The sequence below is a fragment of the Thunnus albacares genome, chromosome 12, assembly GCF_914725855.1.
Source record: "Thunnus albacares chromosome 12, fThuAlb1.1, whole genome shotgun sequence".
NCBI lineage: Eukaryota > Metazoa > Chordata > Actinopteri > Scombriformes > Scombridae > Thunnus > Thunnus albacares.
The window spans coordinates 10217946-10243663 of NC_058117.1; the positions used below are offsets into that span (position 1 = coordinate 10217946).

The window sequence follows — 25718 nt, forward strand, 5'->3', positions numbered from 1 at the left end:
GGAACTAATTCACCGATGCACCGAGAACTTCCGTCCAGCTCATTTACTTCTGCATCATCAAAGTTGACAGGAAAACATCCAGTGTTTGAAGCTCAGTTTCTCCGCCGCTGAATATTGACCTGATCACTATGATTTTACTGACGATGATCGCTCGTGTAGCGGACGGACTTCCGCTCGCGGCCTCCATACAGGAGGATGACCAGGTAAATGAATGAAAGCTGGGTTACCTTCATATCATTAACGACGTCACGCCAAACTCCATTCAATTATTGTAACGTTTAATTACAGCTAGTTTATCCGCAAACATATAGGACTCATAAAACATTAGGTTGATTATTTGTGTTACACTAGTGAACTCGGCATATGACTTCATGATCCATGAAGCATTTCATTTATTATTATTATTATACACGAAAAGATTAAAAGCAGTGGTGGAAAGTAACTAAGTACATTCACATAAGTTCTGTACTTAAGTAGAATTTTGAGGTACTTGTACTTTACATGAGTATTTCTGTTTGATGCTACTTTATACTTCCCCTCCACTACATTTCAGAGGGAAATATTGTACTTCCTACTCCACTACATTTATTTGACAGCTTTAGTTACTTTTCAGATGAAGATTTGACACAATGGATAATATAACAAGCTTTTAAAATACACATTGTTAAAGATGAAACCAGTGGTTTACAACCTTTCGGGTCACATTTCAGATGTCTATGAGTTGTTAACAGCTCCATTAAATAATGATTTTTCCCTCTAAACTCACATGGTTTCATTTCAATAAATGTTCAAATAATCCAATATTTCACCAAAATCAAATATTAGAGAAAAACTACAAAAACTGAAAACAGATTTGTGTATCAGAACTTTGTTTTTTTCTTCTTTCCTCTCCCATTAATCATCTCATAACCCCTCAGATTTATCTGGTGACCCTTTGGAGGGGCCCGACCCATAGGTTGGGAACCACTGGACTAAACTAGCTAACTGTACATAAAGTAGTTGAAACTAGCTCCACCTCCAGCAGCTACAACAGTAACATGCTGCTCTAACACTGATGCTTCAGTATTAATAATCTAATGATGTCATATATAATAACATATCAGTTATTGCAGAACCAGTACTTTTACTTTAACACTTTAAGCACATTTTACTGCTAATACTTATGTACTTTTACTTAAGTAGAATCTTTCATGCAGGGCTTTTACTTGTAATGGAGTATTTTTACATTACTGTATGAGTACTTTTACTTCAGTAAAGGCTCTGAATACTTCTTCCACCACTGATTAAAAGTAACATTACAGATGTTAAAATGTGTCACATTTAAACTGGTCTGACTCAGTTAAAACTGGTTTACAGCAGGTTCCTGTTCTGCAGCAAATAGAAGACAGAAACACATCACACAATAGAGACAGAAACAAAACAACAAAAAAAACATAAACAGCTACACAGACACTACAGAGGAGAGGACTTAAGTGGAGGAAATAAAGATGGTGTATGTGAGTTGGATCAGTGGTTGCAAGTAGAGATGAATGATGTACAAAAACAATCATTTTTGCATTTCATTTTCACTGATAAAAATATGAAAATGAGAATGATGTGATTATTTTTTTCTGGGGTCTGTACCAAACAAGCATGTACCCTTACATCTGGAGAATATGATTTGTAGGCTGGGACATCTTTGTAGCACCACAGTGCTTCATCTATAATGGTATGTTGTGACACATTTTTACATTTGTAAAAAAAATTGCAGCTCCTGCAATTTAGATATTGCACTTGGCCATATTGCGATTTTGATAATATTTCGATTAACTGTTCGGCCCTGGTTGCAAGTGTGTCCTTCCATCAGATAGTGTTTATATGCCTGTTTGAAGTGTGTAATAGAGGTTATTGCTCTAATGTAATATGGGATCTCATTCTAGTGTGTGTGTGTGAAAAAATGATCTCTGCCCATAGTTGTTTTTGTAATATGATACTGGAATAAGTGCCTGTGAAATTGATCTGGTGATGCGTTCCTGTCTTGTGTTGTGTCTTGGAAGTAGGACGGGAGTTATTATTCTGGATCTGAAAGTAAAATTGAATGGCTATACTATTCTGTTCTGAAAAGTCAGGGCATTAGATTGTGAAAGTGCAGTGCAGTGGTGAGTCTAAGGGGGAAGGTTGCCATGGACTCTATAAGCTCTATTGTATAATCTTGCTATTGGTTCAATGGTTTCCCTTGTGGTGAGGGACCAAACTGGGAGACAGTAGGATATTGTTGAAAGACTGATTGTGTGTAGACATGTGTCTGAGACAGTATGGGTGAGTTACGGCCTGATCTTGTTATAAACATACAATTTGTGATTGAGCTTCGTCATTAAATTATGAATGTGGTTTCAGTAAGTGAAATGTCAATGGAGGAATACTCCCAGATATCTGTAGGTTTCTGTGATGGTTTGTGTTTGACTTGCAAAATGAATGTGGTCAGAAGCAACTGTTTGTTTAAATAAAGCCAGTTTTTCTAACATCGCTGCTGTGTATCACAGTTTGTATTTTGTACTGAAAAGGGTTGTTGGAATAAAAAAATGTTGGAATAAAAAAAGGGGTTAGCTACTCAAAGTTATAGCTCGATATATACAAATAAATAGTTGGGTAATGTGTGGTTTGTACAGTATGTCAACTATTTGTAAAGTTTTTAGGCTTTGCAATGCTTCTGTAAGAGCCAAAGTCATCATAACATACTTTATTATTGTTGATATATGATAATTGCTGACTAATTGTACATGTTTTGCTGTTATTTGCTGATCTTTAGTAAACCGTGGGTCTATTACCAGGTCTTAAGTGGTAAAGTGCACCTCCTAGTGTCTTGGAAATATTATTAATAGCCTATAAATATCACCTGTCACTTCTATGCTGATGATTCACAGCTGTACCTCCCACTAAAATCTAGTCTCTCCTGGTCTGTTTTGAGGACCTTAAAGGCTGGATAGCAAATAATTTACTTTCAGGTAAACAGTAACAAAACAGAAGTGATTATCTTTGTTCCCTCTAAGTCCTGAAGCCATCTCACCAGTAAAGTAGGCTACCTCGCCCATATGAGATATCACATGCAAAAAAACGTGAGCGTTATCTTTTATTCTGAGCTCTGTCTTGACAAACAAATCAATTCTGTTGTTAAAAAAGTTACTATCAGTTAAGAACCATTTCCAAACTCAAACCAAGTCTGTCTTTCCATGATATGGAAAAAAGTAATTCATGCCCTCATTACATCATGACTGGACTATTGCAATTCTTTATATTTAGGCCTTCCCCAGTTTTCATTTACTCACCTATCAATGGTCCAAAATGCAGCTGCAAGGATGCTGACTGGTATTAAAAAGTGTGAGCACATCACCTCAGTCCCAGCCTCTCGTCACTGGCTCCATGTTCATGTTAGAATTCAATTTAAGACTTGCTGATTGCTTTCAAGGCTCTTAATGGTCAGGCCCCATTTTTCACTGGCACTCAGCTCGTAGGTCTCTTAGATCTGATGGCAAATCTCTCTTTTATGTCCCACAGTCAAAATCTAAAGGATGACAGAGCATTTGCAGTTGCTGATCCATGACAGTGGATCCAGTCGCTGTTAAATATCAGATGTGCTCCCTCCATCTCTGTTTTTAAATCCAGGCTAAAGACACTTTTTATTCACTGGCCTTTTGGCCCACTAATCTTTCAATCTGTTGTCATGTTTATAAATCTGTATTTGTCCCTTGTTGTTTATTGTTGTCGTTGGTATGTTTCCCTTTTTCCTTTTCTCTTTGTTTTTTTACATGACATTTCGACGTCCTTTTGTACAGCACTTTGGTCAGCTTTAGCTGTGTTTTAAATGTACGCTAGAAATAAACTTTACGTACTTTACTGTAATCTAGAAGTCAGCTGATTAATCAGCAGTTGGTGGAAGGATGTTTTCTTACTGTTAGTTTGGCTCGATACAGCTTTTTTGGCTGTTAATTTGGATTATTTTGGATTACCTTCCTGTGGATTACATAATTTTGTTCTACAAACGGATTTTACTAAGTGAAACACATTCTTGTAAAAGGAGGATTATTCAGAGACAAGTTAAATCAAATATTCTCCTGACTGTGTGGATCTGTGAGTAACCCTTAAATTTGAGATGGATGCACAGTGGGAATGTGGGGAGAAATAGAAAAGTGTCAAAACAACAGAGAAACTAAATACACATCTAAGTGGCTCAAACTGAAATGATAAAAACTGCTACTACAGCTTCATTAGCACGAATTTTACATTAAACTGTCAACAAGAATTGTCCAGATTGACTATTTGTCATTTTGATATTAATCTTGATAACGTCATTTTATTAACTGTTATTGCTTATCTTTGTCAGTCAGGAAGAGACCTCCAGCAGTACCAGAGCCAAGCCAAGCAGCTGTGCCGGAAACTGAATGCTCAGAGTCCTGACCGCTGCACCCTGGAGGCCGGAGTAATGAACTTTCAGTAAGTGAACCCAAGTACACAAAGTGTTTACTGAAATATTTACAGTATGTGGATCCAAAGTGTTGTTTTGGGGGTTTTTTTGGTTTAATATTTTTATTGGAGGTCTATGGGTTGCAGTCTCCTGGAAACTCAAATATGGCAATATGGGGAGAGACATCTGTAGTTATCCAAAGTATATTTGAGATAGTATCGAAGTAGTTTTGCCAAAAGCAAAATAATAATAGAACATGTGGGTTAGGTTGTAGTAGTAGTATGAAGCATGTGGGTGATATTAGGATAAATTTGTGACAATCCTTGTACCCTGAACCTTGAAGTGTTTGAGTGTGAGATGAGCACAAGTTGAGTCTGTGTTAATTTTGTGAAGAGCAACGTCCCACCAGTTCAAAGTGTTTTCTTAAAAGGAAAATATCACAATGTTTGATACACACTGCACATTACTAAGCACCTCAGTGATTTTACTGATTTTAATTTCAGTTTCTTGTTTTTAGCTATTTAATAGCGCAGGGTGTTTGCTACCTGTCCCTCTGTGAGGCTTCATTTCCCAAAAAGATGGCGTTTGCGTACCTTGAAGACCTCCACAACGAGTTCTATGAGCAATATGGAAGGAGAGTCCCTACAGTGACAAGGCCATACTCTTTCATCGAGTTTGGTAAGACAGAGCTTTTTGTAGTACATTCAAGAAACATTATGAACCCCCTACACAAAGAATGAAAACCTTGATCAAGTCTATATATACATACATTGTTTTAGACACATACATCCAGAAGACAAAGAAGTCGTACATCGATAGCAGGGCCAGGAGGAACTTGGGGAGTATTAACACGGAGCTGCAGGACGTCCAGAGAATCATGGTGGCCAATATTGAGGAAGTTCTGCAACGAGGAGAAGCCCTTTCTGGTGAGTACAGCCGTGTTTTGAAAAATACCAGCACAAAATTGGTTTATTATGTTTTTGTTCTTCTTATGGTTATGAGGTAGTTTGTGGTGATGTTATGCATTGCATTGTATTGTAAGTTGTCCCTGTTGCTATTACTCCCCTTGTAAATCTCTTGCTTCATCTTCCACTATTTAGTCAGTGTTGTTAGCACACATTTTCAAAAACTAAATGTACTTTTTCCCTTCAGCTTTAGACACCAAAGCCAGCAATCTGTCCTCTCTGTCGAAGAAATACCGCAGCGATGCCAAGTACCTCAACACCCGCTCTACATATGCCAAGGTGGCTGCCGTGGCAGTCTTCTTCATCACACTCATCGTCTATGTGCGCTTCTGGTGGCTCTGATGGAGTCTGACACAAGGACTTTGGGGGGGAAGGTGTTTCTCTTTGAAAACTAAGCATTTACTTTTTTCATCATATACCACGGTGCCTTAAAGGGGTCGTGTACAGTCTGTCCATGTTGAAGTTAACGGATACAGCTTAGAGTCGTGCTACGTATATTCAGTATAAACTGAGCCATAGGTCTGTAATGGGATGTCTGTTATGGAAGCAAATGCTTCATGATGAGTTCAAATAATTCTGTTTACTGGAACATTAAGAGCAGGGTTTACAGATGAATATGTTTACACAGTGGAACAGGGGTTTCTTTCAGAGTTTCAGCATTAAGGAGAAACTTTATGTACATATGCAGAAGTTCTGATGAAAGTCTTAATACTGTGAGTAAAAAAAATGTTTATTGTTCACAAAGTTTACAGAATTGTAAGAAAGTCTTATTGAAAAGATTAAATATTTATCAAATTGTCATCTATTTTACAAAAGTATGCATGCAAAATATAACATGTTTATGTCACTGATGACAGTCTCTCTCTTTACATATACCAACACTTCTCTGGTCTCACACATACACACATAATAATCCAAGGAAGCCAGTTATGTTCATACAACAAACACGTTATCCAGAGTGAACAACATGGAGCTACTTGAGAAAGAACAGTCACACCTACACAACACTGTTCAGCTCAGCCATGTGTGTAATGACTGTTTGAGTTATTCTGTCAGCCATTGTTGCCCAGTATTGTTCACTTGCTGCAGTATCATTAGATTTTGTTTTATTATATTGAATTAACAGTAGTCAGTAGTTAAGATCCCAGTTGCACATTCTGTTTGCATCAGAGAGGCACTTTGATTTTGACTTGAACTTAGCCAGCAAAGGGTTATCTATTGGGTTATTTGTTAAAACTTAACAAATAAAAATCTTAACTGCTGACTTGCTGCAATTTAAACTGATTGATGGAGAATCTGGACGTAGAGTCTTTCCCTCCTTACTCCACTGAAACTTCAGTTTTTGATGGTGGTGAGAACATTTATTTTCTTGCAACTATTTCCAAGTTCGTAGGAGATTCAAACTGGTGACTCTTGGGTTGTAGAATCCTTCCTTTTCTTTATATTGATGTTATAGTAAAAAGATCAGAGTCTTTGTTCCTGTCCTGTCCTCCAGAGTGATGGATGGACATCAGGACACAGATTTATGCCACCAGATCAAAGTCGTCTCTCTGCAAAAGAGACACAAAAGAGTAAAAAGGTTTTATGGGGTTGATTCAAATACCAGATGGTCATTTGCAATTACTGCATTTTTACAACAGTATGATAATACATGTAAGCAGAACTTAAAATATTACTCACCTCATCATTATAATTCATGACATGCTGTTTGATCTTTGAGGAATCCACCCAAGTAACAAAATCTTCCATATTTCTGAAAAAAGGACAGATTAAATATGCATTTTCATTATTAATTATTTTCTCTATCAGTTGTTTCATATATAAAATGTTGATCACGGTTTCCAACCAAGGTCACGCCCTCAAATGTCTTGTTTTGTCCACAACACAAAGATACTCAGTTTATTATTATGGACGACTAAAGAAACCAGAAAATATTCACATCTGAGAAGCTGGAACCAGAGAGTTGACAAATTCTTAAAAAATGACTAAAAAGAGTAATCAATTATCAAAATAGTTTGATTAATTTTCAGTCAATCGACGAATCAGTTAATCGACTAATGGTTGTAGCTCTAATATTTACTGTAAATTTATTGTCCTGTATTATAGAACCTACAGTGTGTGTGTGACAGGGCCTGATCCACATGAAGTGGTTTAAATGAAAGACATAAAATGTTTGATACAAACCTTGTGACTAGAAATGCTGGATCTGTGACAATCTCAGGGCCCACACGCACATCTGAGACTAAGTCAAGGACACTACTGCAAAACAAACTGTGTCCTTAGACACAAACACATTACAAGAAGGTCTGTGGTCATAATCAAACATAGACATGAATGCATTAATGAAGGATACGTCCTTGTTCGATGAAGGTGATGGCTGTCTTCAGGTTCTGAGCCATACGAAGGTTCAGCATGATGCTGGGCAGCCTCCTCCTGCAGGAGTCACACAGGTGATGTATGTGAGCATCCACTGACTTAATGAAGAGTTAATGTGTATGACGTTCACACATGTTGTATGACATGTTTGTGGGATAAATTACCTGCAGAATGAAGACGCTGTGACTTTCTCTGTGAGGGACAGATTCTGTTTGGTTGGGACAAGTCCAATGCTGTAACTAATGTGAAGAAACAATAAAAATATCAGTGTGATATAAATGGAGGTTTAGCAGTGTTTCCATTATATACATAAAATTTTTGCAGCCGCTGTTTCAGAACTTTATGAAATGTCATGAAGTCGCTATTACACGACTCTGCAGAGCTGTCCGCTCCACTGAACTCAAACAAATGGTCGCCTGCTCTCTCTACACTTTAAGGATGAGCAACTGCAACAGTGACAGGATGTCAATCACCAGTAAAGTCATGACAACCAAATAAACAACAGTGTGAGTAAAGCATCTTCTGCAGATTTAATGAGGACAGCTCTATCCTTGCCTGAGCCAACTGGCGGCCATTGCCTTCACAGTGCCCATCTCCAGTGTGAACTGTGAGACAGACTTCTCAACTATGAACAGTGTACGACATTTAATAAGTAATATCTGAAATCAGAGATTGTTTGGTTTCTCTCAGTTTCCCACACTACACTCATTCTTGTTATTTGTAGGTGTAGACAGACCTGAGAAACAGGCTGAAGGGGGACCATCTGGCCTTGTGCATACTACTGAGCATGAACAGGCCACCTCATGACAGAGTCTTAGAGCTCCTCTTTCAAAAAACAAGAAAAATTAAGTGCTCTCAGCCAGGCTGCAAACTTTACCACTGGAGTTAATTTACAATGCCATCTGTAAGGAGTGGGTCAAAGAGGCATTATGTATGAATAAATAGATGTCAATAAATATGTTCTAAAGTTTGTTTTGTAGTCAAGTGTCATTTTATTTCATATTTTTAAATGACCTGAAACACTGTTTAGAATGAGTTGTGATTTTAAAACAAGATCAACCAGGGCCCCCAGTTAAAAACTACAATACCACAGAAGTAAACAAATACAACATGAATATTGCCAAACAGGATCACACCGTCACACTCACAGTTTTTCAAGTAGTTGGTGTGAACTTTGAGCTCTGAAGCCGTCTTTCTCGTCCAGGTCTCTGATTTTCTGGGCCAGATCTCTGATGTTACGACTCAGCTTGTTGTATCTGGGAAATTGGAGAAAGAAAACACTATTGGCACAAACACTATCCAAATATCTGTCTCTATACTATCCACTGGTCTACTATACCTTCTTTAAAATAAGTAGAACTTGACAAAAGCAAATATCACACCATGATCAGTCAATATTTTGGGTATGACTCATAGCTCGTACTATACAACGGCATTTTAGGCTCCAATATCCAGCTTATAAATAACTAGCTAAGAATCAGCAGAGAGGTTTTTTTTTAACTGTAATGTCTACATTTAATTTATCTAACACAGTATGTATATGTTCATATATATATATATATATATATATATACATATATATATATATATATATATATATATACACACATATATACACACACACAATTCTTCTGTTTGTAATTTTAAGCTAATTTTACCTACCCTTATTGATACATTAGAATATAATGTGGCAATGTGACACATTCTGTATTCTAGTACAGTGGTTCTCAAAGTGAAGTGTGGAGACCCCCAGGGGTCCTTGAGAGGGTTCCAGGTGGTCCCCAGCAAAAAGGGGAATAATCTATTTTCACTATAATTCCTTCCATAAGTAACACAATGACAGAATGTTTGACTGTTTTGGTAAGTTTCATACACTTTCTGTAATAAAACATCTAAAAGCAGAAATTTATCAGATGGGGGACCCTGGGACAAAATTATGGAGGTACCTGTCTGATATCAGTCCCGATACCTGGGCTTTGAGTATCAGCTGATACTAAGTACTGATACTAGTGTTAAATCAATAAGCTTTATGTCTCCCTGTGTTGAAGAGCCTGGCATCATTCTTTTATGTGTACGGAAATATCAGGCTTGACTTAAACATTGCTTTCCTAACTTTCTAAAACAAAATATATAGATATAAATTTACTGAATTGTTATTTATTAAAATAATGGTATCTGATACCAGCTATCTGACTCAGTATTGGGCTGATATCCAATATCAGTATCAGTATCAACATCGGTGCATCTCTACACAAAATCCTTTCAAATGGGGATTTAACTGGTCTAATTTGTGTCAGTTTAGGGGTCCAGCACCACTGGTCTAGTAGATCTTTTACTTATAGTATGAATATTTTTTGTCATTTCACACTTACTTTGGCAATGTAAACATATGTTTCCTGCCTTTAAAGCTCTCTTGAATTGTGTTGTTATTGAACATTTTCCCTGTTTCAACGTCATTTTTTAAACTCACAGACACTTTAGACGTGTTTTTCAATCTGACTCTATGTGTCTAAAACACAGCTAAAGCACAAACAGACAGTAACAGCCAACATTAGCAGCATAGATGCTCACTTGGTGTAGTCCTCCCTCTTCTCGATGTGAAACCTCCGCAGCACTTTGACCTCGTGTAGGTTGTTGTCCACCTCCCAGTTGATGAAGTCCACCTTCTTCAACAACTTCTGCTCATGGTGCTTTAATTTACGAACCATTTTTATACCCTTCGCTGGTTAAGTTCAATTTATTTACAAAACTGACTCCACTTTGATATCACACATGCAGGTTGAGGGAAACACCGGAAACACGTGTTCTTCTTGCTGAATAACAGATCAGAATTCACCACAGCGCCTCCCATCGCACTCCAACACTACATATGACTCACTGTTTCTAAAGAGAGCAGGTTTGAGTAAATAAATGGAAACTGGAAAACTGGAAAAATGCTGTAATTAATCATTAATTAGCCAAATAAAAATATATTATCAAAATAGTTAAAGAATACAGGTATAGTACAATTTCTCAGACGAGTACAATTGATATTTGCAGGCATATTATCACGATATTGTGCCAGACAGGAAGTATTTTACGGCATTCATGATGTTATTCAGTGCAGGAATAATAATTATTAAAATGCCCATAATATTAAAAGAAATAGTTTATTTTCTAAGACACTATATCACAATTTTACATCAATATTCTACACTATGAAAAACACTTTTCTGTATCTGCAACAGTATGTTTGTTGATGTATGTCAAGGTCCTCCTGTGCCAGCATATTTCACATGGTTTTTTCGCCCTTTTTTTCACCACCTTAATATGTTTTGGATGCATCATGGTTCTGAATTATGATGAGAAATATCAATAGACGTACAGTAAGAAATAACATAAGAAATAGCAAAAACAAATACTGTAATGTCAGGCTATACATATATATATATATATATATACACACACACACACACACATATATGTATATATCTACAGGAAAAGCAAAACTGAAAAATAATTCTTGAACAAAACCAGCTGGACAAGGTTTGCACAGTTGTAAGGACTAAACTGGAGAAAGTATTAACTTTCTCCCTCCTCATTCACCCACGACCTCAACTCATTGTATTCTATTGCAACACTAAAGTATATCTCCCTGCTTTGCTTTCCTAATTCTAATTTTATGCAGCCTATTCACACTCCCTGAGGTTCAGTTTCACCATCACTGATGCCCTCAAATGGTTGAAGTGTGTCATACAACCAGTCTGGCTCAGTGATGCAGCATCCTGCATGTTGCTTCATGTTTCAGGGACAAGTTCTGCTGTTTGACTTGTATCCTTTCAGATAATGCAGGACTCCATCTGCTGGTGGAATGCTGTAACATACAGTAAAGTCATCAATGTTTGTTCATAATAATTTACAAATTGTTAGAAACACATTCATATTAAACATTTATTTGAATATCTGCCTTGAAAATGACCACTGTTAATGTGTTAAATGTAATAGAGCTGTACGATCAGTGAGAGATTTCTGTGTGTGTGTATGTGTGTGTGTGCAGTGAGTGATGCAATAATGAAAAAAAGTTAAAGAAACAGCTAATTTCATCTAAAAAATGGACAAAATCCTCAACAGATTTTGATGTGATTCTTTCTTCTACAAAGAGTAAAAATAAAGACTGGTGGATCTGAAGACTGAAAAATGAATGATCCTTTTTATTTTTTTATGTTTCAGAGAAACCAGCTTATCCACGAGGAACCTAACTGACATCTTGTTTCTCTCCACCTGCACTGTGACTTCCTGTGAAGATATGTGAAGGTATCTGTGAAGGTATTAAGCACTCATCCTCCTCCTCTGCGTTGACCTCTGTTGACTGTGTCTGTGACACCGACTCAGGGTCTTGTTGGCAAAAACAAAAGACGCCCTCCTTAACCACTCTAGTTCCTCACACTTTGACCATGAGCCAGTCATAGCTCTCACTGCAAAGGTCAGGCATTCTCAAGACCAGCTTGACGTATGTGACGTATGACCAGGCTAGAAAGGGTTACAAAACCATTTCTAAACAGTTTGGACTCAGTCGACTGTCAGGCAGATCATGTACAAATGGAAGACATCCAACACTATTGTTACCCTCCCAAGGAGCGGTTGACCAAAAAAATCACACCAAGAGCAGGCATGTAATAGTCTGGGAGGCCACAAGGGACCCTAAGGTAACGTCTAGGAAACTAGAGGCCTCTCACGCAGTAAGACAATGACCCTAAACACACAACTCGATCTACCAAAGAATGGTCAGAGCAGAGGAAAGATAATGTTTTGGAATGGCCGAGTCAAAGTCCTGACCTTAAACCTACAGAAATACTGTGGGAGGACCTGAAGCAGGCAGCCCATCCAACATTCCTGAGTTGAAACTATTCTGTAATCAGGAATGGGCTAAACTTCCTCCAAGCTGATGTTCAGGGCTGATAAACAGTTACAGGAAATGTTTGGTTGAATCTATTGCTGCTAAAGGGGGTCACAACACTTACTGAAAGCAAGGGCTCACATACTTTTGCCTCACACAAATATGTAAGATTGGATAATTTTCCTCAATAAATAAATGAATAAGTTTAATGTTTTTGTCTCATTTGTTTAATTGGGTTCCCTTTATCTAGTTTGAGGACTTGTGTAAAAATCTGAAAACAGAGAAAATTCTGAAGGGTAAATAATGTACAAACTCATTTGTGGAGGAGCAAGAATACACTCAGTATGGTAATACAACCTTTCAGATGACTGTATAATTGTAGCATGGCTAGGCTGATAAATTAAAGCTGCCTGTAAGTTCCATGTACACCATCTTCTTCCTCTCACAGGTACTTCTATGTGTTGTGTGGAGGAAAAGAACACAGCCATCAACATGAACCTACATTATCCAGAAAACAGGACTAAACTTCATAACCAGAAACAGCTCTTCTTCCTCCCACAAGGCTTTGCACAGGTAGGAGTCAACGTGATACACAACATCATGAGATATTTGGTTGTTTCTCAGTGTCTATCCGAGGGTTCTGAATCCATTTTCCTAATTATGATGAGTGTTGGGTAAAATATAACTTTTTTTTTAATTGTTTATTTTAATCACTTCTTTACTTGTTTAATCAGTCATAGGCTTGAGGGCACATTAATGTTTCTATTAACTCTTTCCACCTGCAGGAAACTATATTCAGAGCTCAAGAAGAATTAAGGATGTGGCTGTTTAAAGTGTCTTCACTCTGAACAGCAGCAGTGACTCCTCATGGCCTCATTCCTCCATGTTCAACACCAACTGCTGCTCCTCCATACTAGAGGCTTCTTCCGTTCTCTGTCGTCACCTGAGAAGTAGCACATGTCAGCGAGCCGAGCCTTTAATTGTACCTTGTCTTCCACACCTGGAGGAAGCCTCTCTTTTTTTTTAATGGAAATTGAGTTTCTTCTCAAGAAGATTAGTGGCGGTCTGAAGGATGCACAGATGCTGGGACTACATTGCTTTACCTCCATCCTTGCTCCCCTAAAAGATACCAAAGATGTTTAAACTTATAAGGACTAATATTCTTTGACATAAATAAAGGTTTTTGTCATAAGAAATATAAATTCTCAGTATTTAAAGTAAACCTTTCAGTAGTAACAATAAGTCAAGCCAGTCCTCAGGCTTCAACAAAAGTGAATAAGTCTTCACAACATAAAACTTTAGCTGTGATTCAGTATTAACGTATTTCTTAGCTGTGGAACAATTTCAGAACTTAAACTGAATGTTAAACTCATTAAATCAAGTTGATTTAAGAAACTCTAACCCTCTTGAAGAACAACATCCCTCCTCCAGTTGTTTAGCATATTATAGTTTTAAAACCCGGTTTCTCCTGTAAACTCTGGTTTGTTTTCTTGGGGTTTTTAAGCAGCAATTCTTAAAACCGACATATTTCATAACACAGATTTCAGTGAACTTTGTTTGTTTGTCTGTTTGTTTGAACTTTTTTATGTGTATTTTGATGCAGCTCCAGATCCAGAAAATATCTGAGTCTAAATTCTAATTTCTAATTTAGCCTGTCCACTGCAACGTGTCGGAAATAGTGCAAAATTAATTTCTCCAGCAGGTGTCACCAAACATCTGGAGTGTGTGTTCAGAACAGGGCGACTCATTCATTCAGGACAGAGGAGGAGAGACTCCGTCCCGAGTGAGGACTCAAATCATACCGCAACATACAGATTACAACCTACAGCTGTGCAAGACTTCTCTGTGTCTCAGCCACAGTTTACCTTTTATTTTTTACACTCGGATTAACTTTATGAGTGTCTGAAGTAGCGAGAAGAGCTAAAGGGAGAAGACTCTTTAGCGAATGAGTGAAACTATCTTCCACATCTGCAGATACAGGTAAGTTACTGTATGATGGAGAGAAAGTGACTCATTGAGGCACAGAGGGGAGAAGTTAGACTATCAGTGAGTTTATAAGAAGTAGATCAGATGCTAAAAAAAATCATGAATTATGCTGTCCGCTGTATGTTAAATCAGTAACTTCTGCTACTTTTTTCAATCTGTAATCTGCTCTTCAGTTATCATCTGCTGACAGCATCTAACAAGCCTCAGAGGAGCCTTAATGTGGGCTGAGACCAACTTAATTTACTTTCATTCACTCACTCATCTCCCTGTTGTCGGATCCACATCCTGATGAAGTTGTAAAGTTCAATATTTGCTCGAGTCAACTCCCATTAAAACAAATTAATAAAGCCTTTCCATGTGATGGCAGGACAATAAGTTCTGCTTTTACTTCACAGATCCACGTCACCAGCAAAAGGTGTAGGACTCAGGTTTTGATGCCTTCTTAGAAACTACACTGCAGTTTCAGTGTAGATCTGGGGCACCTTTGCTGTCTGACCTGTTTATCTCACTAGTGTTGTGTTACCTTGTGCACTACGCTGAGCTCTCAGAGTTAGTGGAGCAGTTTTGGAGACCCCACCCTCAGCAGGGCCACAGAAACCCCTCTCTTTGACCTGAGCCGGCCACATCTCTGTATTCTTTGTAATCTAATACTACATCTGCTTTGTTAATGGTAAAGATCTTTCTAGCTCTTTGTCCTGCTGTGTTTGCACCGTCCTTACAGGGAACATCTTGATCTGGTTTTTTGTCACCAAGCCTGAGAGAAGAGATAGTCTAACAGGGAAGCTGGTTGGTGAGATACAAAGAAACCAGTTTTAATATTTAGATCAGAAATGGAAACCTCCGCTCTCTATACCAGGAATAATATGTAGTCTTTTAGTGAATCCTCCATCACAGAAATTGGACATGGTGATGATGGAGTAGGGATGCAGCTACTTTACATCACAAGGAAATGAAATGTGATTCTTGTGATTAAGAGGGTTAATTACTTCAATTAATTACATACCTTAGTTTCAGACAAGAATATTGCCTGGCCTTCGTGGTAACGGAAGCATGAAGTTAAAAAACAACGAAGGCCTAGAAATATTGGTATATTTTAATGATTTTGTCGACTGGTCTGGTGCATCAAACAACTGATTAAAACTCAAATGGTTTCAAACTCAAACATTTTTAAAAGAAACACACTTTCCCTCTCTTTCTTTTAAAGTCCTTCATTCATAACTTCAAAATGTTCAGCATCATTTTGTCAGTTTTCTTTCCTGAGGCACTCGATGAAGACATTTGCTGCTAGGCAGGTACTCTAGTGGTGGTGGTGGAGGAGCCAGGTGAGTTTGTCACAAGCAGAAAGAAAACTCTGTATGGAAATGTCACACATATCATCTGTGACAGGTTGAAGGGTGTTGAGCTTGACTGGGTTTTCTGAACATATTCCTCACCGAGAAGCTGCTGGTGGATTGGACAGATTCTAGTGTTGGGGACTTGTGTCGCTGTTACACACAAGAGAAAGGATTTGCTTTGGACTCAAATACATCGCAAGGAAGGGATCGCTCCATGTGTTTAGAAAATTGCTGTCTGGACTGTCTAAGACCTCAATACAGCAGACAGGTGTGTTAAGTGTCAGGGGTCAGCTGTTGGTACCTCATATGTGAAGTACTCAGTGGTAGAGGTGGAAGAAGTATTCAGATCCTTTACTTAAGTTAGAGTAGCAATACCACAATGTAAAACCTCTTTGTAACAGGTCATGTATTCAAAGTTTTTTCTTAAGTAAAAGTACAGAAGTATTGGTGAAATGTAATTTAAGTATCAAAAGTCAAAGTATTCACAATGCAGAGTAGCCCTTGTTAGTATATTATTATTACACCTCCAAACAGTGTAAATGTACTTAGTTGCTCTCTGGAGTCTTTTTGAGCAGCTTTTGTTAATTTGAGCTCTATTCAACCACACTTCTTGATTCTGACAGCTTCCTGTTTTAAGTTTCTAACTTCTCTCTACTTCATTTAATGAGTCTCTTGCTTTAACACTTTTATGTGCTGTCCAGAAATCAAGAAAAAAAACCAAACAAACAAACAAAAAAAACATTGGTGCAGCATTAATTTCAATTGCAGGTCTCAGAAAATGCCACATAATCCTATCTGAAGGATCCATCAACCAATCAATAAATGTTGTACACAGTAGTTTTTAAAATGAAAAACTAAATTAACACTTTAATACTCCCACTAAGTGAATTTCACTACTCTTTGGTTATATTTGAGTGACAGAGGAAATAGTTTCTCTTTACTGTTCCTTTGATGTGTCACATTTGAGAAGTTGTGTTGGATTTGCTGTCCTTTAAAATGTTCATTATTCAATAATTAATCAACTTTTCCCACTTTTTATTCCCCTTTAACCATCAAGTGAAAATATTGTAGTTGTCTTGTGCATCACTTCCTGTTTAGCTAGACAGCATGAATGTGTAAAGACTGAGGCTGCTGCTGGATTCTATATTTTCACTTCTGTCTCAAGTAAATTTTAGCAAAAGTTTTTATACACAAGTGTAAAGATCCTTGCAAAGCTGGGAACTGAAAATCAAAGCCAATAGTGTTCCTAATATGTGCTAAAAGAGAGGGAGAGAGAGAGAGGGGAGAGTTTGTTGTGTGTGTGTGAGAGGACACGCAGGCATTTACACACACAAACAGAGGAGGATTGTGCAGCAGTCCCCCTCTGCTAAGCAGAGCAGCTGCATAAGGAGGCCAGTGTGTTGAACACACCACACCCCTCGTTCTGTCAACACTTCTTTGGCCGTTATAGCTTGTTGTACATCCTCTTTTTACCCAGGCAGGATGCTTACCTTATAGGAAATTATACAACCATTTTATGATAAGGCTCAGTGGACTTTGTCTCTAAGTGTGTCAGTAATAGCGAAAACACATTTACAGACTCTCCAACACGTTATTTTCACTAAGTAACTAGACAATTATGCTTTAACAGCAAGGAAATTCACACTGAAAAAGGCTGTATTATAGTCAGTCAGATCCAGCAGGGGTCATTTAATAACCGTACATTGCATACAATCCTCCTGAGCCAATCCCACTCTAGAGTTCTACTTCGTAAAAACCAGGAAACGTCTCTCTCGTCCCATCACATGAAAGGGGGCAATAGCAGACTCTGTTTCACAAGCTGGAAGTGACATTACTGCAGGAGTTTAATATGGTTTGCCCCTTAGACTATCTTGCCTTCTGAGCAGAAGGATTTTAAACATTTTGGAGCATGTGTCATTGGGGTTGAAGTGACGAAGAGAAGTGAAAGTAACGGCTCAGAGATAAGATGCTTCAGTCAGGAAATGTGACACCAGAAAGGGAAGAATGTCTGTTACCAAATCCTCAGGACAGCGGAGATATGAGACCGGTAATAACGCAACACATGACAATGCGCTTTCTTCTTGGTGTTTTGCTAAGGGGCTAGAAGATTAGATTTACAAGTTTTGTGAAAATTGCCACAAACTTGTTGACTACTGATGGTTAAATATGTCCAAGGTGAGCCTTGACATCTTATGGCACGTGTGTGTTTGTGTGTGTGCTTCAGGACATGCATTTTTTCATTAGTGATAGTCATAATCAAATGTTACAGCAAATACAGAAAATACACGTTTAAATCTAATCTACAGTTTTGTCATTCAGATTTTACATATTTTCATTTTGCTATTCTTGTCTTTTCTGCACACACATCTACTGCAGTTTTGTATGTTTTACAGATTTTAAAGCGCCTTGAAGTGAATTTATGATATTTTTAGTGCATCTTAAGCTCATATGAGGCATCAGTCATCCAAGTTAGACAAATCAAGTGGATATCTTCCAAAGTTACTGTCGTTTGGTACAGAATTCCCCATTTGTCTCCATCCTTCCACTGCAGCTCAACAGGGAAACGCAAAAAGTGAATTTTACACTAAAAATACAGAAACTAACTCAGACTGCTGAAGCTTCATATCAGCTTCAGGTAAACATAACAAGGAATTTTCTTATCATAAATTCAAAATTGACTTTTGTTTAAATTTAAAGTGAAGGTGTGGCTGATAAACTATTAGCTGCTGTTTGTGCTTCACTAATGATTCACCAGTGCCTGCCCCTGAATTGCTTCTGTTGGTGCAGGACATATTTTCATACTAAGCAAGTATAGAATAACATTGTACTGTAAAATACATGCTCTGTTCCCAATCTTTACACCTAATTCTTACTGCTAATCCGATGCTCATGCTTTATGCTCCAAGACTGCAATAAAGATGACAGGAATGCCCTACATTGCCTCAGGCTGGACTCTCAGCTCTAACTTTAACTACCCTTTAACTACTGACCGGCATTCCTGATCATTCTTCACTCTCTCTACATAGATTCGCCACTCTCTTCCTGTCAACTTTACCTCACTAACTATTCCTGTATTCTCAGCTACACAACAGCAACCTTGGCAATGTTAGCAGGCTGGTGTCTTGATTAAGGACACTTTAGTAGCCTTGTTTTTATCTGGTAGGGATTTATGATTAAAGTTGTTTCTCCTTTCTCAGACTAAACCAGATATTCATTCCGTCTGCCTCTCTAACCATGTGTCTCTTTTTCTTTATGTCCATCCTAAAGGATCTCTCGTCATCCTCTGACTCCCAGGAAGAGTCCTCCACGATGGTCTTGTCGTCCACACACTCCTTGAGGCTGAAGTATATGTCTCTGGGGGTGCTGGTGTTGCAGACCACTTCACTGGTGCTCACCATGCGCTACTCCCGTACCCTGAAGGAAGACGGCCCCCGCTACCTGGCTTCCTCCGCTGTGGTGTCAGCCGAGTTGCTAAAGATCCTTGCCTGCACCCTCCTCGTCTTATCGGAGAACAGTGAGTATAGAATCTGGTAGCACGTGTTGAGACTTGATGTCTTTTTCTCAGTTTTTCTCTTTCTTCTCAGTTGATTTATTTGTCAGTTGTAGATTAGGCACTAGTAGGCACAACATGTTCCCTCATCTTCCTCATACCTGACTCTTCAGATGTCTGTGTCTTTGTCTCTTCACTCCATTGGTGGTCCCCACGTTCCCTGTCTGACAACACACTCTCTGTCTCCACCAGATTTCAGTTTGCGGGCAATGAACCAGCTGCTGAAGGAGGAGATTGTGAACAAGTCTGTGGAGACCATGAAGTTGGCCATTCCTGCAGGGATCTACACACTGCAGAACAATCTGCTCTATGTTGCCTTATCCAACCTGGACGCAGCCACCTATCAGGTTACACATGAATGTGCTGGTTCAAGTTCGCTGCATCTGTCTGTGTGTGTGTGTGTCTGCTCATGTGCCTGCATTTTTGTTACCTCACTGGGACCTTTTCCGGTATAAACACCAATCTTCTCAAGGCCAGTAGTCCTCGTGGGGACCAAAGCCTGGACCTAATGAGGCGAAACCTATTTCTGAGGTCGCTGCGCAAATTCCATGAAAGCCATGGAAATTCACAAAGAAAGCAATGAACTCATGTACAATTGAGAAAATGGAACCTTTTGTTTGATAAGGTATGTTTGTGGATTTCTCAGTGTGTGTGTAACTGAACTGAGTTGAATTTAGTTTGGCTGTAACCTCACTGTGTAAATTCACACAATTTAGTGACATACTGTATTTACAACTGAAGAATGGTATCAAATTTAACTCTCTAAGCAAATAAGCATATTTCCCAAAACGTTGTACTTTTCCTTTAAAATGTCGGAGCCTATGGTTACCAAGTTGCTCTTTTGTTTAACAAAATAACTGCATAAATTATTGCGGTTATCTACCCTGCTCTAGTTCCTAGCATGAGACTGAAATGCAACAAAAACAAAACCATTCATTTTTGAAAAAACGAAAATAAAACAAGGGCCACGCCACTTCCATTTTTATTGTCAGTCACATGAAGCGTTCTCACAACTTAGAACCAAGATTATTGAGCTCTCACCTTTTTAAAAACACCTCATAAATTTATTTTGAAGGCAGCGAAACTTCTCAAGTTCTGCCACCCTTCCTAGCTAACCATAAAACTAAGTGTTTTTCCCGTAGACTAAGGTTTTCTGTCCATACTATAAGCCAAATTGGTATCTACTACTGCACAGAATATTTGAGCACTGCATGATTTTAACCAAGATAAAATTATGATAATATTTAGCATTCAACAACTGAAGCTATCCTTAAGTGTTGACAAAGTATGGCTAAGATCGATGGGCTGTGTTGCTGCTGAATGCTAACAAAATAATGCTGTTTTTTCTTGGGTAAGATGAGGAGGTATCAACATTTTACTAACTAGTACAGCAGTAGGTGCTCATTTATCTTCCAGCACAGAAAAGTACATACAGTGTCATGTTTCAGATTTTCAGAAAGAAATGAGAAGTGAGTGTGACAGGAGATAACTAGGCGAGGGGCAGGACTTTGGCTCCTTATATTGACCTTTCCGCGTCTGTATTGGATCATGTTTGATGTGGCTGATTTTCTGTCATATTTACGTACCTGTCAACCTCTTTGTGTTTTTATGTGCAGTGAATGAATCATCTACTCTCTTTCTTGGTGGTGGTGTTTTTTCTGCGTTTCATGCAGGTCACATACCAGTTAAAGATCCTCACCACAGCGCTTTTCTCCGTCTCCATGCTGGGGAAGAAGCTGGGTCTCTACCAGTGGCTCTCCCTGCTCTTTCTTATGGCTGGAGTCACTCTAGTGCAGGTACCAGCAAATATACATTGAATGTGCTGTTTGCAAATACACAGGTTTAGCTGCTTTGTGGTTTCTAGTGTTGATTAGTGTATGACTTCATTCAAACATCAGACATTTAAGTCACAGATTAATAATACTACTCTAATTGACTGGACAGGTTTTAAGTATTCTCCCTGTGTTTTAACCTCCACAGTGGCCCACAGAGTCTGAAGTTGACTCTGAGCAGAAAGTCCTGTCTGCAGGCTCTCAGTTTGTGGGACTGATGGCTGTGCTGATGGCCTGTGTGTCCAGCGGCTTCGCTGGTGTTTACTTTGAGAAAATCCTCAAGGAGACTAAACAGAGCGTGTGGGTTCGTAACATACAGCTGGGTGAGTGACTGTGGCCTCTCTTTGTGTAGCAGAGTGAGTGGTGAGTGAATAATGATGTGTTTGTGTGTGTGTGCTCACAACTTTTTGTCGACAGGTGCCCTGCCTATTTTCATGACTCCAACCCCTCCCCGTCTTACTTATACGTTTAGTTGTAGTTCATTGACTCACCAAAATAGTTTCTGAAATGTCATGCATAAAAAACACATTGAATGGAGAAGTTAAAGGGATCTTTTGTAATTTTTGTGTCTTATCAATGGGTTGTTACAGACCTACGTATTAAGCATTAGTGAATGATTCATTAACACTAGTAAAGCTGTTAGTCACAACTTATATGTATTTATAAACCATGCTTCATTAGAAAGTTGTGCCAGAAAGAATAAATAATCACTTTAATACTAAAATTGGAGTAGTGTATTGTGTTAAAGGAGGACTCCACATATTTTATACATAAAATTCAGTTTACTTGTCATGCGAAGCACTGCTCAGCCTGTGAAAACAGTTGTATAGTGTCTTCTATGGCTCTGGAGGGAACTTTCCAAAGTTTGAAATAATATCCCTGATGACATCCATGACACCAGTGTAATCTAGTAACAAAGAAGATAAACTTCAATTTAACAGACCACACTGTTTTATTGAGAAACCTAATGCTGATATATGTGAAGAGTTTGATATGTCCAGCCTGAAAAACAGAAGCACTCCCTTGAAACAGCCTTAAAATCCATAACTGGGTTTCTTTTGCAACAAGGTTCGTCTTATCTTTAGCTGCAGGCCTCTGTTGTACGTTTCTTCTTTAGTCATGTCACTTGATTGCATCATCACCTCAAGTAGCTTCACACTCCCATCCACTTGTAATTAACACTGAACAACTCGTACTTGTGAAGATGCAAATTTATATTGTTTATGATATAACACATTGTCAACTCAAGTGGAAATAAGGCTTCTTTCCCTGAGTGGAGATTATAGTATTTATGCTGAATTAGCATTCATTATTCAGTCATAAACACTTCAGATGTTGTTCAGAGTGTAACTGCTTCATGTTCTTTACATCAGTATTGCAGGAGAGTTATAGAGGATATCAAACAGTAACTGAGAAAAAACAAAACTCTCCACTGAACAAATTAATATTCAAGTGGCCAACATGCTGTATTTCTCATGAATACCAACGATCTGTTGGCAACTGCTGCTGCCCTGTGATAAAACACATCATGCCGCATTGAGACATAAACCAGAAATAATGTTGTGCATGAACTGAAGGATAGAAATAAATTGGCATAACTTAATAAAAGTATGTTTTCACTGTGTTCAGATATACCTGTGGTTGTTTGTCATTAGGGTTGGACAGCACACTGTAGTTTGAGCTGCTGGTGCGACAAACTTACTACTTGATAAAAGAATGGGTGTTAACTATGACTTTATTGTTTGAAATGGTCGACTCATAGCTGATAAAATGATTGTGAAATAATTTATCAGCTTTTTAGTTTAGTGTCCCTTCCTTACTTTAGAGAATAAGGAGACAAGAGGAGCCATGTTACCAAAGTGACCCAATTGCACTTTTTCGGTTATATCAAAATTCAAAAGTGTAATATATCATCTGCCCACCCAACACTATATTTTAAAAGAAAACTGTGTGGTTTGGTTTGACAAACCTCACTCACTCATTAAGGTTTGTCTTAATGAGATTTTGTCTTATCTTATGAGACAGAGCAGAGGGTAGGGGGTCAAAACGTTACAGAACGACACTTTTTCTTCTTCTCTCCCTCAATTGAAACTTTTAAGTAGAATAAGCTTTCAAAGCCTCAAAAATTCACAGACAAATCAATCAACTGATGTATAATTGAGAAAATGAAACCTTGTGTTTCGCAGGGTGTGTTTGTGGATTTCTCACTGTGAGTGTGTGTGTTTGAATGTGCACACATACAGCTCCAATTCATCCATTCATTTCACTTTGAAGTAAGAAAAGAGATGAAGGCAGCTAGTCGTTCCAGCATAAATGCTGCTGGGCAAGGGGGGTGGGGGGGGGGAATTAAAGGCAGGGCACCTCTCAAACGTGACGAAACTATCGTGTGTGTTTGTGTCTGTGTGTCTGTGTGTGCGCTAAAATGATATAAAACCTAGTTTACACTCTCACACCATATGTGCAGCAGGTTTGGCTTAAACTTTGGTTACAGTGTTTTCTTGTGGCAGCTAAGAGTAGTTACAAAGCCTCTGAAGACAGCAATCGGATTTAAAATGTGAGACTTAACCATTTGCTCCTGACAAAACTAGTCTAAACTCATTCTAAACTAAAGCTGTTTTCCTTTGTTTCGCCTCCAGGTTTGTTCGGCTTTGTGTTTGGCTTCTTAGGAATGATAATATATGACGGTCAGAGAGTGAGGGAGTCGGGAATGTTTCAAGGCTACAACACAATCACCTGCACAGTCGTTGTCTTACAGGTTTGACCGTTATGTTTCTTATTTTTTCATTTGGGTCCCCTGATCGCTTATTTACAGCCGTATTTGTGATGCTGTGTGTTTGGTGCACAGACACACACACACATGTTCTTGGTATCTCCACATCACACGAGTGCTCACAAGGTGGTTTCAAACACTGTTTTCTCTGCCTGCAGGCTTTGGGCGGTTTGGTCATAGCAGTGGTCATTAAATATGCGGACAACATCCTCAAAGGATTTGCTACCTCTCTGTCCATCATCTTGTCTACACTCATTTCATATTTTCTGTTGGAGGACTTTAACCCCACTAGGTAAACGAACGCTTGCTTGTGCACACTCCCACAAGGCTGGACTCTGATTAGCAAATTATTACTCAAGAAAAATACATTTCTGCCTGTCTTTTTTTAACATGACATGAATGTTTGATTTTTATTTTTTTTTTTAATATTTAACTCATTTTACATCATCACCTCTTTTTCTCCTGCTCCTGCCTGTCTCTCAGCATGTTTTTCTTAGGGGCAATGCTGGTTATTGCTGCCACATTTCTTTACGGTTACAAGGGCAAACCCACCAGCGGCAGCGCCATCAAAGTATAGACAGGAGACGTCTGTGGACTGTACTGCCTGACAGAGGAGACGACAGACGGAGCAGGACTCTATGAAGTGTGACAGCGAGTTTGGCATGCTTACATTAAGAATGCGGGAAATGTGGAAGTGATAGTCACAACAAACCTGCCATGACTCTGATGAATGTTTCCCATCGCTACTCTGGTAAAATGCTGCTTTGCACAAAAGGTGTGGGTCAATAATGAAATACATTTGCTTTGTAAATGTATGTTTTTCTTATAAAATACAAACAGGAGAACAGTGGAGCTTGTACAGTGTTGCATTAACACAAGTATACACTGTATGACCAAATTGTCTGCAAGTGCAATTTAGAGGGACTAAGAGGAGATGGAAACCATGACCTCACTGAAATGTGGAAACTGATATTTTAAAGGTCTATATTTCAGTCATTTATTTATGTATTGTGGGATATGGGGAAAGGGATATATTTACAAAACAAAAAGGGTGTTAATGGTGCTGAGAGCACCCGCCTCAAAGAGAGGAAAATCCTTGACAGAGCTTCCATCTAGTGGTGGAATGAAGAGCAAACTTGCTGCAAAGAGGAGGGGTTACCTCTGTTCAAAGATGCTGAATGTCCTTTTTTATATGTGATGAGATAAGATGGGATGTGACTGCTTCGACCTTGCTGCTCACAGTCTGAGGATTTATATCAAAAGCACACATTCTACTGTTATTTAAATGCAAAATAAAGGTCTTTGTGCAGGAACAAATGAATAAATTACGGCATCTTTTATGCTGGAACAACTAGCTCTGCCTTCATCTTTTTTTTTTACTTCAAAGTGAAATGAATGGACACACATACACACACACACACACACACTAATGCATACACACAGAGCTTGGCACACCCATGAATATTTTGAACCTTTTTTTTTTTTTTTCAGTTCCAGTTGCAGTGCACTCAGAAAAACCAAACCAGTCTCTATAGCAACAGATGGCTGAATGAGCTGCGGTGCAGCAACAAATGGAGACACACTGAAT

General features: G+C 38.5%; 3 protein-coding genes and 1 long non-coding RNA gene across 5 annotated transcripts; 2 read left to right on the top strand and 2 right to left on the bottom strand.

Annotated features, from left to right (window-relative positions):
• The first annotated feature begins 26 nt into the window (after nt 1–26).
• On the top strand, nt 27–6207 carry sec22ba (SEC22 homolog B, vesicle trafficking protein a). The gene is made up of 5 exons (XM_044367151.1): nt 27–203; nt 4361–4470; nt 4959–5119; nt 5221–5367; nt 5594–6207. Exons 1-5 carry the CDS (start codon nt 129–131, stop codon nt 5746–5748), a joined length of 648 nt encoding a protein of 215 aa, XP_044223086.1. The 5' UTR covers nt 27–128; the 3' UTR covers nt 5749–6207.
• Nucleotides 6116–10584, bottom strand: imp3 (IMP U3 small nucleolar ribonucleoprotein 3). The gene is made up of 7 exons (XM_044367152.1): nt 10354–10584; nt 8931–9038; nt 7947–8021; nt 7760–7839; nt 7591–7642; nt 7087–7159; nt 6116–6956 (listed from the first exon to the last, which is right to left on the bottom strand). The coding sequence occupies exons 1-7, from the start codon at nt 10488–10490 to the stop codon at nt 6930–6932; spliced, it is 552 nt and encodes a 183-aa protein (XP_044223087.1). The 5' UTR covers nt 10491–10584; the 3' UTR covers nt 6116–6929.
• LOC122993205 lies at nt 6116–15558 on the bottom strand. Its single transcript, XR_006406357.1, has 3 exons — nt 15548–15558; nt 13557–13558; nt 6116–6441 (listed from the first exon to the last, which is right to left on the bottom strand). It is a non-coding gene; the product is annotated as an uncharacterized LOC122993205 (long non-coding RNA).
• slc35a3b (solute carrier family 35 member A3b) lies at nt 14387–25667 on the top strand. Of its 2 annotated transcripts, none has more exons than XM_044367148.1 (8): nt 14387–14638; nt 19246–19492; nt 19721–19875; nt 21202–21324; nt 21509–21683; nt 23997–24115; nt 24289–24422; nt 24614–25667. In XM_044367148.1, exons 2-8 carry the CDS (start codon nt 19288–19290, stop codon nt 24705–24707), a joined length of 1005 nt encoding a protein of 334 aa, XP_044223083.1. In that variant the 5' UTR covers nt 14387–14638; nt 19246–19287; the 3' UTR covers nt 24708–25667. The 2 variants fall into 2 exon arrangements, with proteins under 2 accessions (XP_044223083.1, XP_044223082.1); XM_044367147.1 differs by lacking the exon at nt 14387–14638 and adding an exon at nt 17542–18025.
• Nucleotides 25668–25718: the final 51 nt, after the last annotated feature.